The sequence below is a fragment of the Haliotis rubra genome, unplaced genomic scaffold, assembly GCF_003918875.1.
Source record: "Haliotis rubra isolate DU_JTF1 unplaced genomic scaffold, ASM391887v1 Scf301, whole genome shotgun sequence".
Lineage (NCBI taxonomy): Eukaryota > Metazoa > Mollusca > Gastropoda > Lepetellida > Haliotidae > Haliotis > Haliotis rubra.
The window spans coordinates 78366-93579 of NW_025766971.1; the positions used below are offsets into that span (position 1 = coordinate 78366).

A 15214-nucleotide genomic window follows, 5' to 3' on the forward strand; every position below is an offset into this window, starting at 1 on the left:
GGTATCACACCACCAGGTATCACTGGGTATCCGCCACTGGGTGTCACGCCACTGGGTATCACGCCACTGGGTATCACGCCACCGGGTATCACGCCACCGGGTATCACGCCACTGGGTATCACGCCACCGGGTATCACGCCACTGGGTATCACGCCACCGGGTATCACGCCACTGGGTATCACGCCACTGGGTATCCAGGTATCACGCCACTGGGTATCACGCCACTGGGTATCACGCCACCGGGTATCACGCCACTGGGTATCACGCCACCGGGTATCACGCCACCGTGTATTGTACGAGTCCTCTGTATGGTATAACATGACCTTCATCATCAATCCTCTCAGTCACAAAGTATATTGTTGCAGCACTTTAAAAGTGTGTTAATCAGGTGATCATTTTATGATATATACAGGCCAATGGATGTTTTCAATGCTTTTGATTAAACTCTAATACTCATTAACTAAGTAGACAAGGAAAGCAGGAAATATGCATACATGTATTTACAATCTAGAGACATCTAGATAACATCACATCATCTTGAAATCGTTCACAAAGAGTCAAGCTTTCCGATGACACCAGAAGGAAATCCATCATGAAACAAATAGCAAAGAAATGAAAAAAGAAACAGGACCTGTTGAACATTTGGACAAATAGTATTCCCATATGGAATATCCTCTAAGAAGAGCAAATTACTTTCGAAGTATGAAGTCTTTAAGCTGAAAATTATATTAAAACAAGAGGTCTCCTTTTGAGTTTAACTTTCTGGATTAAGATAAACAATGCTTCTTATTAATATAGAGTTTATATTAATCATATTTGTTGTCTTTCCGATCCTTTTTTGTGCAGGGAAGAAAATATTAACATACTGCTGCACATACCCATATGACTGACAAATACTGAAAAGAACAGAGTATTTATATGTCTTGTACTTCATAAGCCTTTCCACAAACCCTTAAGTTCTTCCAGACAGTGCTACAAACAGACTTACAATCAAAAGTACACATCCAGTACTCGATATGAATTTCCACCAAAATCTGAAATACGTGACTCAAAAAGGTTTTTAGGGCCACCTGATTCTCTCATATTACCAGAGTTAATCTGTCATTGGCATGATAGAAAAAGACATCACCATAGTAATAATTATGTAAGAAATGGTGACCCTTAACTACTTCTAGGTAGTATAGAAATATCAGAGAACTACAGGAAATGTGTGACTCTTCCATTCCTTATCGACAAGGATGCCATAACAGTTGACAGCAATGCTGGGAAGCCTTACAGCAAACGAGCTCTGTGATGAGCATGAAGGCGTGAGGGCTTGTGACAAAACAACAGATATCATTGTGATTTCTTGTGTCGTGTGACAGGAATTCCATTATGACATATTTCAGTCACATGATACTTTGGGTATTCAGCTATTAAGAATAGATCAAAGGCTATCTTTAAATCCTGCCTCAGCATATCTGATATTGATGCTCAACGTTTGGTGGTTTCATTCATTTACATACATTCTCAAGTTACCATGGGAACATGTGATGAGTTCCGGTTGGCATTTTACTGCTCCTTAAGGCAAAGGATTTATTAAGGGTGATGTAAAAATACCATAAACAAATCAGTAAATGACAATCAACAAATTCCATTCACAGTATGACTCAAAATAGAAATATGCAAATATATGCATGTTCGGTGTTCAAAATTATACAGGGTTCTGGAGTGCTTGACGTTTGCTCATACAGACTGTGAAGGGACTTCCAAATTGTTTGTCTTTAATAGGCAATGACAACAACACACAACTTACATGTTTGAGTTTAAACAATGCTTGCTCATGCAAAAATTTCAACATTGAAAAGTTCTTCTTTACCTATCAATCATACACCGATAAAGCGTAACGATAAGGAGACATGGAGATTATGTCCCCTGAGGCTGAAGATATCATCTGCATGGAAAAAAGAACTGGGATTTCAGATAACTGTAACCCTTGAAAGACTGATAGCACAATTTGTGTTTTCTAACTTACGTGAACTATTCGGGACATTGATTGGTCCCGAAGGCGAACCTCATGTTATGGTCATACAGAATGTTTAAAGTATGTTACGTGTCTCAAGTTAGTCGGAATTCATTGACAACAGTGAGTTGATGGTTGCATCCTTGTTGCCGCGGTTCGCCTCAAACACCGATTTCACCACCTCTTCTTCCATATTTGGGAACATGTCCTTGACCTGTTGGAGGTCCTGTTCCGTGTACAAAGGTCCTTGTGGTTGTTGCGGCTGCTGCTGCTGCTGCACCATCTGCTGTGGGTACACCATCCCCGGCTGCACGCCCGGTTGCATCCCAGGGGCAACTCCGACAACTGTAGGAAAGAAAGAGTTCTGTAGCTCATGAAACGTAATGTGCCTGGGTTCTGATCCACAAAGCGTTCGTAACGTTACGACCTGACGTATCTCTGTAGTTTATCATAGTCTTACGAATGTTGTTGGCTTGATAATGTTTTGTTGATACAGCACTGACCCAGGGCCCCTTATGTCATCAAAGCGTGTACAGGTGTCCATGTTCTCTTAAAGTCAAGACTAAAACTTTTGTTCACCCAACACAATTTAGTCAGCCCTAGTCCATGAAGACTTTACTTCTTCTGACCCTGGTTTGCTGCACATACAGCACTAAGTGCAAACTCAAGTACAAAAAAACATAATCAACCATATTATCTTATGTCACCTCTTGATTAACTTTATAGGATGAACTTTAGATAAAAGAAAAAACGAATAGCTCTACTATTCTTTTCAAAGCCTGCTATCAAGTAACTTTTCACCTGGCATGTAATTAGCAGTTGTTGTGTGTATTGACAATTCAACTTTCTCAACTCTATTATTTAGCATGAATTTTCATCATTATGTAATTAACTCTACAAACTCACTTATACAGTCTCTCCCATGACCACCGAAGATCTACTGTGATGTCACTTTGCATTGTGACATCATAGTATAATTGCCCTAGTTATCTTATGGATATCATAGTGATGACGTTTTAGAGCGGCCCTCCTAACTGCCAGTTCACAGTGAGATGAAGGGACCTTAATAGTATGGTCTCTTCGTTTCAAGAGGCAATTAAAAGTATCCTTTGTAGTTTAATCCATACAAATATCTTGGGCACTTTGTCACCTTGTTTTGTGTATAGGTGTCTATGTTCTCTATATTGTTGTCAATAATTCTAAAACTTACAGGCAAAACACAGTTCACAACACAATACTGGGTTCAGCCCCTAGTCAAAGAAGACTTTACTTCTTCTGGTCTAGTGAGACCAGCCAACACTAGTTCATATGCTAAGACTGAGAGTAATATAGGAATACAAGAGTACATATCCCGGGTCTCGTTCCACAAAGCGATCTTAGCATACAACTTAAGTCAGGTTAAAGTACAGGAGTTAAGTGGCCTTCACACGGCAAACTAAAGTTTGACAACACAAGTTGTCAACCTCGAGTATGAGAGTGTGAACATTCCAACAACTCTCCACCAACACCAATTTCAGAGTTATCAACTGTTGTCGAGAAATAGGATCGGTCTCTATTCTCACCAACTTTTCCATCCAACTTTCGGTGTTGTCAAACTCGAGTTTGACGTGTGAAGTGTTGTCAAACTCTTGTTGTTTTTCAGAAACAACCAATCGCAGTGAAAGAAATTGTCACGTGATGTGACGAGCGTTCAAATGACACGAAAGTTTGACATGTGTTTGATGTGTGAAAACGCGAGTTTGACAACTTTAAAAATCTTAACAACATGTGTTGTCAAACTTTAGTTTGCTCTGTGAAGGCCGCTTTACAGTCACTTCAATGCTGAGATCACTTGGTGGAATCTGCCCTGACCAGTTCACACCATTTCAATCTAGTGGCAACTTCATCGTGTGTTTAGCTGCAGAAGATATAGGGAATACATAACACACCCCATCATCATACAAAGATTGTCCTCACTTTCCACAATCACATTGCAAAGAATTAACTAGAAAGTGTTTTACTCGTAAAAACAGATGTCTCCCCCTTCCTCCAATTCAACGTTGAGACCTCAAACATATCATTTCATTCCTTCAATTTCAAAGTCTCTAAGCATGAAAATACATATTATTGATAGTATGTTATGTTTGTAAAGTCTTCATTTAATATTTTTATATTCAATTGAACTTAATTGCTTATCAACAAATCAACAACTCCACAGTTACATTTTACAAAACATTCAGAATTCTAAATGCTTCTATTTCGAAATGCATGAATGAATCTGTTGTTTTATAGTCTTCAAAATGACCAAGTCCAAATTTGTTGCCATCAAAACAAAAAAAAAAAAAAATTGAAAGAAAAGTTCAAACTCACAAAAAAGGCACATCTACATCATATGGAGAGGCAGTATACCAAATTTGGTGAAGATTGGTCAATTAGTTTCAAATTAGTTTTATGCTCCAGAAGCGAACTTTTTCAAAGAGTGGTCCAAATTGTTGCCATGAAAACAGAAAATAATTAAATTGAAACAATGGGAGAGGCAGTATACCAAATTTGAAGATTGTTCAAGTAGTTTTAGAGTTAATGCCAAAGCTGCCAAAGCTGACGGAAACTTGACACAAAGTAGAGTTGTACATTATTAGTAACTGTGCCTCACGAAATACAGAATGTACAAGGGTCGCACAGTCCCCTACACCCTTTGAAAACAATGTGTGACGAATTTATTAGCCTTAAGATCTCTTTATTTAGCTTATCTTTAAAAGCCTACATTTTCAATCTTCGGCAGAATGAGATGCAAAACATTTCGCCATGATTTTTCCTGAACGGTAATAAAGGGAAATAACTCAGGATGCCTTAGTTTAAGATAAAAACTGGAAAGTGTTTTTACTCGTAAAACAGATGTCTCCCCTTTCCCCAATTCAACGTTGAGACCTCGAACAATTGATTTGATTCCTTCAATTTCAAAATCTCTACCTTCAAAAAGACCAAGTCCAAATTTGTTGCCATCGAAACGGAAAAAAATAAAATTGAAAGAAATGTTCAAACCCCCAACGGCACATCTACATGATACGGAGGGGCAGTATAGCAAATTTGGTGAAGATGGGTCAAGTAGTTTCTGAATTTTGCTCCGGAAACAAACTTTACCCTTCAAAAAGACAATGTCCAAATTGTTGCTATGAAAATAGAAAAAAATATAATTGAAAAGAACCTCAAACCCCAAAAAGGCACATCTATATGATATGGAGAAGCAGTACCGGTATACCAAATTTGGTAAATATTGTCCAAGTAGTTATAGAGTTATGTTCCGGAAATAATGGGAACGCTGACGCCAACACTGACACCAACACCAACGCTGACGCCAACGGAAACTCAACCAAAAACAATATGTCTCCCGACCCTTCGGGGGGAGACATAATGATTGAATTTAAGGTTTGTTAAGTGGTAAGTGAAGTACAGAAACATTATTTTTTTATATTTTTGTTGACACAAATAAATAAGAAATTATAGCGGTTCGTACGGTTCGTAATGTTCGCACGCCCTGGCAAATCTGCCTACATGGTTTCATATGCTTTGGCTATTGACCAATCAGAATTCGCCAAAACATTTCTTAAGGGTAATAAAGTCCCGTACACCCTTTCAAAACAGTGTGACGAATATATTACCCTTAAGATCTCTTTATTTAGCTTATCTTAAAAAACCAACCTCCGGCAGAATGACACACAAAACGTTTCGCCATGATTTTTCCTGAAAAGGGAGATGACTCATGATGGCTTAGTTTATGATAAAATTATCAAATTTTAGGTTTTGTTAAACGACAAGTGAAATACAGAATCATTTTTTTAATATGTTCTTTTACACAAACAAATGAGAAATTATGGCAACAATTTTATTACTCTGTTTATATTCATAATTGTATACGCCAACTCGAAAATGTCAAAGCAATCAGCTGTTAGGCAGCCACATTGCAACTAAGGTCAAGGTCATTTGAACAATCAATCTAGTGTGTCACGTGACAGATTTGACGGGACTGAATTGCAAATCTGGTTTCGTTTTCTTTGGCTATTGACCAATCAGAATTCGACAAATTTATCTTGAGGGTAGTTAACTGTCATACTTGATGCTATTGACTACTCTACATGTAGATGACTACTCTATGCGGTACTGTTACTGTGGTACTCACCAACCGGCTGCACTGCTGGATAGTACATAGGCATCATGGCGGGGACTGGCTGGAACGCTGGTGTCGTGTACGTGAAGGATGATGCTGGCATGTCCGCTGCAGCCTGGATGACAAACAGTCTCAGAGTGAATGAGCTTTGAGTTGAAAGGTGAGTGGGAAGGTGAGTTAGTGAGTGGGTTTAAGTGAGTGGGTTTGAGTGAGTGAGTGAGCGAAGCGAGCAGGAATGGTTCGTTGCCGCTTTCAGCAATATTCCAGCTGTATGGTGGCAGTCTGTAAATAATCAAGTGTGGCCAGACAATCTAGTGATCAACAGCATGAGCATTGATCTGCGCAGATTGGATATGATGACAAGTGTCAGCAAAGTCAGCGAGCCTGACCATCCGATCCTGTTAGTCAGCTCTTACGACAAGAAAGGGTTGCTGAAGACTCATTCTAACTCGGATCTTCATGTGTATGCTTTGAATAGTATTCCAGTAAGTATGTTTAGGTACCTAATATGGAGCTTAAGTATGTTGCTGCATTCATAAATGCAAAGAGGTTTCGCACTTTTTTTAAATACATTTAAGCCTCCATAAACACAAAAAACTACCAAAGTCTATACTTACATAACTGACACAATTTCTATGTTCACAGACACATCTTGAAATTTTATTGTCAAGTCCATGAACCATGTTGAAGTTACTTACTGTGAAGCTCATCACAAGGTTGACCATTCCCTCCTTCTCATCTCCTTGGCGACCACTCAGAGGATACCAATCATCTGAAGTATCACCATTCAGGGCTGACGCTGGGATAGTGACGTGGGCCCATGCAATCCGGTCATCCACTGTGAAGGACCTCTGTTGAAAAACACAAACCATGCATTCTTTGGGGTTTTTTGGTTTGATTTTTTTTGGTTGTATAACTCCGCACTCAGCAATATTCCAGCTATATGACCGCCGTCTGTAAATAATCGAATTTGGACCAGACAATCCAGTGATCAACAGCATCAAGCATCAATCTACACAATTGGGATATGATGATATGTGTCAACCAAGTCAGTGAGTCTGACCACCCGATCCCGTTAGTCGCCTCTTACGAAAAGCATGGGTTGCTGAAGACCAATTCTAACCCGGATCTTCATGGGGCGGGTTTTTTGGCCACAGTTTAACATATTGTCTTGGAGGATATAAAAGCCAAAAAGGAATACTCAAAATAAGAACATTGTTTGTCAAAGATGAAATCCTGAAAATCATTCGTGTAAAATAATAAGCTTTGAATTTTTTTTCTTTGAGGGAAGGGCACATATTAACACAATAAAGTAGTGAAATTCTATAATTGTGCCGATTAACTTTGAACACATTGAAGCATTACTACATGTGCCAAATGAAATAGGATCAGGATTGATCTAGACTTACACAGAGGCCAGTATCCATCCCCAAGTCAGCAGAAAGTGTCAGGATAAATTCCCAAACTGGATCTTCAAGATTTGAAGATCATGTTTGTAGACTTACATATAATGTGATAGCTTGTAAATATGCCATTTTAACTGAAATCATTCTTAACATTCATGTTCAAAGAGCAACTACAAAATTGTCTTACCTCATCAAAGATTTCGATGTACATGGAATCCACCCCGTTTGGGAGATACCTAAACACAGAGCAACAGAGTCATCACTGAGGACCTGAATCCTTGTACAACCAAGGAAAGATAACTCTAAGCTGATCATGAGGCCAGGAGGCACATGAGGATTGAGTCAAACATGCAGGTTTGTGATCAGATGTTGAAGTGTCCACAGGTCAACAATGATAGAATCTAACATCTCTACATACAGTAAAACCTCATTAACCTGGACAGTTACACTCCAAGTCTAATTGTCCACATTAACAAATCTTGAAATTAAACAAGGAGATACCATTAAATGTAGCATAACGTCAATGACAGCAGTCATCTGAATAAGTACTGTCTGATTTGTCAGTTTCCAATCTAAGTAGGTTTCGTGGGATGTATTTTATAGATCGAAATGGTATAAAATATTATATCAAACTGCAAACAAATGGGTGTCACTGACCAGTGGACTTCTTAACAACTGTACCAGTGTTCACTTCAACATACAATGTAGTAAACAATGAACATTACAACAAGGTTGCGGTAAGGTATACCAAATACCTGTCATGATGCACTCATAAATGTAAGTGCTACGTTACCATGGCTACATAGGCTCTTAGAGACAAACTAGTGGTTGATGCTTGTAGCAACATTCCATGCCATTGGATACGATGACATTCCTATCCAGGTAAACTTAAACACTGCTTCTGGTCAATATTCACCCTTAAAGTATTTTTTATTGACAACGCATTGTATCCATCCAATAGCGTCATCTCATTGGCTGAGGGTAATTAGGCCATAAACATACCCATCATCAACCAGAGGCGATTGTGGGTTGAAACCTTTGATTGACCAATCAAAACGCAGTATTTTCCAAATTTATGGCAGAATGGGAAGATATACATCTGAGAGAAAGGAAACATTAAATTCATGTTAACAATAACTGTCTCTGCCACTGTAAACACAAAACAAGCTCCTTACGTCTGCACAGTCTTGTTCCATCTTGGATTCTTGGCGCCATTACAAGCTGTGGGTGTCTCAAACACAGTGTGCCCCAGTCTGATTCTGCAGTAGGGGTCCATCTTGGTCAGACCATAGTTCTTAGCCAACTTGGCCTGAAGGTCAAACAAACCATGTAGTAAGAGTGGAATCAGGAACTGAATATTTTACCAACAAATTTGCTCTGCTGATGCATGTCTTTGTGGATATATTATGATGTTATGGAACGTCCACAACAAAAGACTTAATATTACCAGTGTATAAGACATAGCCCATCCCACCGTCCTTGATGGTCTATTTTTGTGAAGGATGGTCTATTAAATAAGTAAAGCTGTCCTTAGGTCGGGGGGAAATATTTGAAAAAGTATTTACTTAACTTGGTTTTAACTTCGTATTATCTATATTTTCATCGTATTATCTATGTTTTATTTTAGGACTGGCTTTGTTTGTTCAGGACTGGTCACTCTTTTGGACAGCCAGTCCTTGGACAGGCCATATTTCAAAACTATTTTATACACTGATAATACGCAGTGTGTATATTCTTTGAGAGGCTCACAACTTATCAGTCAACAGTCATCGTCTGTCCGAGCCACACCTACCTGGACAACAGTGATGCTAAGTCTGCCAGCAATGTTGGTGGGCATCATCCCCACCCCGGCTTGCTGCTGGGCCTGTAGGATCTGGGCTATCCTCTCATCTTCCATCATCTGCGTGGGTTGCCCCGAGATACGCAGGAAGTCATTGGGGAGCTCCCCCACCATCACCTGCAGCAGATGAACCAAAGTGATTCAAATATTTAAAAACATAATATCTATGCTGGCAGCTCCAGATGAGGTGTGCAAGAGAAAGCACACATTCAACCCTGCCAATCCCAATTTTCAGACACCTTTCATGTCAATCTGTGTCCGTCGCAAGAAGTACTTTTGCTTATTTTGAGGCTGGTAGTGTGCATCCTTGACCCTTTCCCATGTCACCCTCTATGTTTACTTGAATACATCAGTGATACTTATCTATCTGGGGATTTTCATCCCAAAAGCAACCTCTTTTTTGAACCTCAATATATATCAATATCACATTTGGTGGCACAACACAAGAGAATCAAATTCATCTGGTAAACTAAAGATTAGGAATCTTATTTTGGGACAAACACTCTTTGAGCAGTTTGATTGGCATTTAGAAGTTGGTGACTAATGAGAAAGTAAGAAAGTTTACGGATAACAACTTCTTTATTATATATGATGCGACGTTTAATCCATACCGTTGTCAAGCAAAAACTCTTGCTTGACAACGGTATAAGAATCCATACTGAAACGTCGCATCATATATAATAAAGAAGTTGTTATCCATAAACTTTCTTACTTTCTCACTCTTTGAGCAATAGGCTGTGAATTCTGTCTCAGACCACGAAATAATATGACGATAAGGAACTTGAGACAAAGAGTAGCGTATCAATTATTCAAACACAACAATGATACAAGTGAAATATTGTCAAGTATGACATTACAATTTAGGAAGAAAAGAGACATAAACACCATCAGGAGGTTTAATGGGATAACCATAAATAAGACATGAAGTAAACAGACAAATAATGCTTTCAGAGGTAGAGGTAAGCTGGGTAAATTATGCAAATATTTATGTGAAAACTCAATTCCTATTAAGTACAAGTATGCTTGTATTTTCGGGAAATACTCAATAAATGTGATCTTACATGCGTACACACAAAAATGTCAAATCTTAGCTTGCGTACCAGTGGATAGAAAAAATAACTGAGGTATACTCAGAGGTTCTATTTCAGGACATGAACTTGGCAACTTGCAGCATTTCTTATTGTTTCTCATATTACACATCAAATATAAATAACATACAATAACATTTAAACCTTACTATATTTGTAAAATTAATGGAAAATGGCAAAGTACCCAAATGAGTTTGAGCGAGGTGAGTACAATTTATTGGTTACTCAAAGGACTGACTGAGTTTGGTTTTACGCCGCTTTTAGCAACATCACGGCGGGGGACACAGAAATGGGCTGCACACATTTTGACCCATGTGGGGATTCGAACCCGGGTCTTCAGCGTGACGAGCCAACGCTTTAACCATTAGGCTACCCCACCGCCCCGGTTACTGAAAGGAAATTTAGGATACCCAATTGAGATGAACACAAGTGAGTACATAACTCAATGACCCCAAAAGTTATCTGTAGAAATGTGCTTTGTTGTTGTATTCAAACTAACATTTTATCGACTTTGTTTCTTCTGTAAGGGTTAGTATAAACAAGAGTCATCAGAAGATGACATATCCCCCCGGCCCCCACATCTTTGAAAGAACAAATCATCTGACAGTTACTTAAAGTCCAGCTTGATTTTAGACTAAGTGCAAATCGTTTCCATGGAAATAATGAAAAAAATAAATGACAAAAATCTGCAAATAGCAAAAGGCACCACTTTGGGATCTGCCTCACATATCTGTCAAGTTTTGCTGAAAGATATTAAGAAGTTTTCGCGTTGTGCTCCGGAAACAAAACCCATCCCTTCCTTTTTGAGACTAAGTTTGAATCATTTCCATGGAAACCGAGAAAATAATAAATCACAAATATCTGCAAATAGCAAAAGGCATCACTTCAATATCTGCCTCACATATCTGCCAAGTTTTGTTGAAAGATATAGAGAGGTTTTTGAGTTGTGCTCCGAAACGGCTTCCCACCCTCACTTTTGGGATTAAGTCCGAATCGTTTCCATGGAAACCGGGAAAAATAAAAATGCCAAAAATCTGCAAATAGCAAAAGGCACAACTTTAGGATCTGTTTGATATATCTATCAAGTTTTGTTGAAAAATATTATACAGTTTTTGAGTTGTGCTCCGGAAACGAAAGCAATCCTTACTTTTTGAGACTAAGTCCAAAATGTTTCCATGGAAACCAAGAAAAATAAAAATGCCCAAAATCGGCAAATAGCAAAAGGCACCACTTAAGGTTCTGTTTCATACATCTACCAAGTTTTGTTGAAAAATATTGAACGGTTCTTGAGTTATGCTCCGGAAACGAAGCCCACCCCTCACTTTTGGGACTAAGTCCGAATCGTTTCCATGGAAACCGGGAAAAATAAAAATGCCAAAAATCTGCAAATAGCAAAAGGCACCACTTAAGGTTCTGTTTGATATATCTACCAAGTCTTGTTGAAAAATATTGAACGGTTCTTGAGTTATGCTCTGGAAACGAAGCCCACCCCTCACTTTTGGGACTAAGTCCGAATCGTTTCCATGGAAACCGGGAAAAATAAAAATGCCAAAAATCTGCAAATAGCAAAAGGCACAACTTTAGGATCTGTTTGATATATCTACCAAGTTTGGTTGAAAAATATTGAATGGTTCTTGAGTTATGCTCCGGAAACGAAAGCAATCCTTACTTTTTTAGACTAAGTTCAAAATGTTTCCATGGAAACCGGGAAAAATAAAAATGCCAAAAATCTGTGAAATGCAAAAGGCACCACTTAAGGTTCTGTTTCATACATCTACCAAGTTTTGTTGAAAAATATTGAACGGTTCTTGAGTTATGCTCCGGAAACGAAGCCCACCCTTCTTTAAGACTAAGTCCAAAACGTTTCCATGGAAACCGAGAAAAATAAAAATGACAATTATCTGTAAATAGCAAAAGGCACCACCTTAGGTTATGTTTGACATATCTACCAATTTTGGTTAAAAAATATCGAACGGTCTTTGAGTTATGGTCCGGAAACAAAATGATTGCGGACGGGCGGACGGACGGACGAGGCCGAGATGGACGAGGCGACGACCATATCCCACCGCATTATATGCCGGTGGGATAAAAACCAACCATTTTGTTTAACCATCAATGAAGGTTCTGCAAAGCACCACAGCTGGCTGAAAATTTGTCATGCTGCAAACTGTTGCCAAAATACAGATGCAGGGTTGTAATGTTCAACAATACATCGAAACATGGCAACACTCATGACTTCCAAAGGGCATGTCATCAATGTGTGATGTCCCTTCAGACAACCATGTTCAGTTGGTGCATACAGAATTGACACATGACAACATGATCAATCACATCAACAGCTCTGTTTGTTGGACAACTATGTAATGTTTGGTATGACAAAAAGTATTAATCAGACATTCTAACAAATAGAGTGCCGTTATTTTCAGCAAATAAACTAACATAATATCCACACCACTTTATATGTAGCAGACTTAATTTCTGACTCTTTTTCAGCGCACATTTTTACTGTAACTCCCATGGACGTATAGTCCAGGTGTGATGTCACACAGACATTGTAAATACTCAGACAATTGTTTTATAATTTTTGTCTTTTATAGGTGTGTGAGATATTTTACAGTTTTTCATTTGATTAGCAAGATAACTACGAACATTTCTTCAGCATTCTGAAAGCCAATAATACGATGATACAAACACTGTAATGCAAAAACACTGGCATCAAGGTATACAAGCGTGTCGGGTAAATCCGCGTGTCCGGTAATTCTGCGCAGCTGCAATAGCGTACTTCCGTATCGAAGGTAAATTCGTCTGCTACCACATTTACGCTTGAAATCGGGACATTTCTACAACGGACTGGCTATTAATCACTAAAGGTAAGTAAATAACAGTAATTGAAAGATAAAATGACAGTTTTATGAAAATTTGTTTTCTTCAGACTTATAAACCTTTTTCTTCATTATTCATAATTGGATTTAATATGAAACACTCTTCCTTACATTGATGAAGTGACTTTTGAAAATAATCTGGCTCTAATACGCTTCCATACTTCGGATCTCCAGCTGGATGTTATGCGCATCAATTGCTGCGCAGAATTACCGGACAGCAAACAATGTCGTCAGAACGCCAGTAAGGTCAACGGTATGGCATAATGCAACGTTAGAATCTTATAGTCGTCAATACTTTTAGATAAGTATGATGCATACCAGAATGTTTAGTCACGTAAACCACTAAAAATAAGAGACGTTAGTTGCCGTGTTGCGATCGATGTGCTTAGGTGCGCGGAATTAGCGGACGGCATTGTATACTGTCAATAACGAGGTCTCACACTGTCCAGGATACAAACACATGTAATGACAATTATTAACAAATAACCAATGACTATTACAATTTTAAGCTTTGTTTAACAGTGTTACTGAGTAGTAGTGAGTAATGACATTTGCCTAAATCATAGACTAGTTAAACAGTTCATCCATAAAACTGCAGCATTGCAAAGAGAAAATATACTTTGATAATGGAGATTAGATCACAAATCATGAACATGATAAAGCGAGTGTCATTTTAGATAATGTACGACGATGTATTGCGCCACTGCGCACTGTCAACATATTTTACTGTATTATCAAGTTAGTTGTAACATTCAGAAAACCATCAATGCAATAAAATAGTATACAAGTTGAAAAGTTGGGTAAACAAATTAGATAAAATTAAAAACATCACGAGGCAACACGGAAATAGAACGTTTTCGTTCATAGTATCGCATGAAACGCAAATCAGGTGTTGTAGTTCGGTTTACCAATGCATTCAAAAAGAAAAGAAGTTAAAATAATTATTGTTTAACAAATGTTAACTTCATAATAAGCACCTGATTTCGTCGATTTGTTGAAGCCGACATCTTGTTTTGCGAATGATGATACACTGTCATGTGAGGAGGGAGGTAACTCTGTTATTGATTATTCATTGCGTACCACCAATATTTGTCTCCGACGGTACCTGTTTGTCTACAAATTACCCCTACGCCATTTTACGATCGTTTATATTTGAAAAACAGGCGGATAGTTGTTTGGTGTTATTACTTGTTTTTCATTCGTTTTAGATACAGCAGCAGATCATAAATGTTTCAATTATTATTTTTTCCAATGATTAAAGAAAAAGAGACAATACACTGAAGGGGTGTTTTGGTTAACGAGACGCAAAACTGTTATCAAATACATGGCTTAGTATCAATTCTTTCGCCTTCCAACCTCCTTTAATTCATTCACGAAACTATATGTTTAATTAAGCATTTATTTGCGTCAGTGACTCCGATGAAAACTATCTTAAACTTGTTTAGTCATATACGCACAGTACAAAGCAGAGTAGGCCTATAATATCTATATCAAATATGTCTTTTATCTTTTCAGTAAGGACGCTGACTATATCGACCTTCTGTATGAAATGAACATACGTAAAAGTAATAGAGATGTGTTTGTTTTCTTCATTTACTTTTCATAAATATGAACCAGAACCAAATAAAATCGGATTGATCTAAATGTGACGTTATTAGTTTATGATCATGTGGAACAGACATGATATATTAATTCATGTGACCCGTAAAGATCCAAGTTAGAATTGAACGTCAGTAACCCATGTTTGTCGTAAGATGCGATTAACGGGATTGGGTGGTCAGACTCATTGCCCTGGTTGACACGTCATCGTATCCCAATTGCGTAGATCGATGCTCATGCTGCGTAGATCGAT

The 15214-nt window shown here is 38.2% G+C and overlaps 1 protein-coding gene across 1 annotated transcript; it reads right to left on the bottom strand.

Annotated features, from left to right (window-relative positions):
* Positions 1 to 354: 354 nt before the first annotated feature.
* LOC124282713 (toll-interacting protein B-like) lies at positions 355 to 14417 on the bottom strand. The gene is made up of 7 exons (XM_046718733.1): positions 14340 to 14417; positions 9345 to 9509; positions 8728 to 8861; positions 7740 to 7788; positions 6845 to 6997; positions 6159 to 6261; positions 355 to 2347 (listed from the first exon to the last, which is right to left on the bottom strand). The coding sequence occupies exons 1-7, from the start codon at positions 14397 to 14399 to the stop codon at positions 2103 to 2105; spliced, it is 909 nt and encodes a 302-aa protein (XP_046574689.1). The 5' UTR covers positions 14400 to 14417; the 3' UTR covers positions 355 to 2102.
* Positions 14418 to 15214: the final 797 nt, after the last annotated feature.

What these genes read in the sequence shown, in the direction of transcription:
- LOC124282713 (XM_046718733.1), bottom strand. Translation starts at nt 14,399, where the DNA reads ATGACAGTGTATCATCATTCGCAAAACAAGATGTCGGCTTCAACAAAT. An exon ending in CAACAAATCGACGAAATCAG is followed by an intron (nt 9,510 to 14,339) that starts GTGCTTATTATG and finishes CATCTGCTGCAG; the next exon opens with GTGATGGTGGGGGAGCTCCC. An exon ending in ACATCGAAATCTTTGATGAG is followed by an intron (nt 6,998 to 7,739) that starts GTAAGACAATTT and finishes GTTTTTCAACAG; the next exon opens with AGGTCCTTCACAGTGGATGA.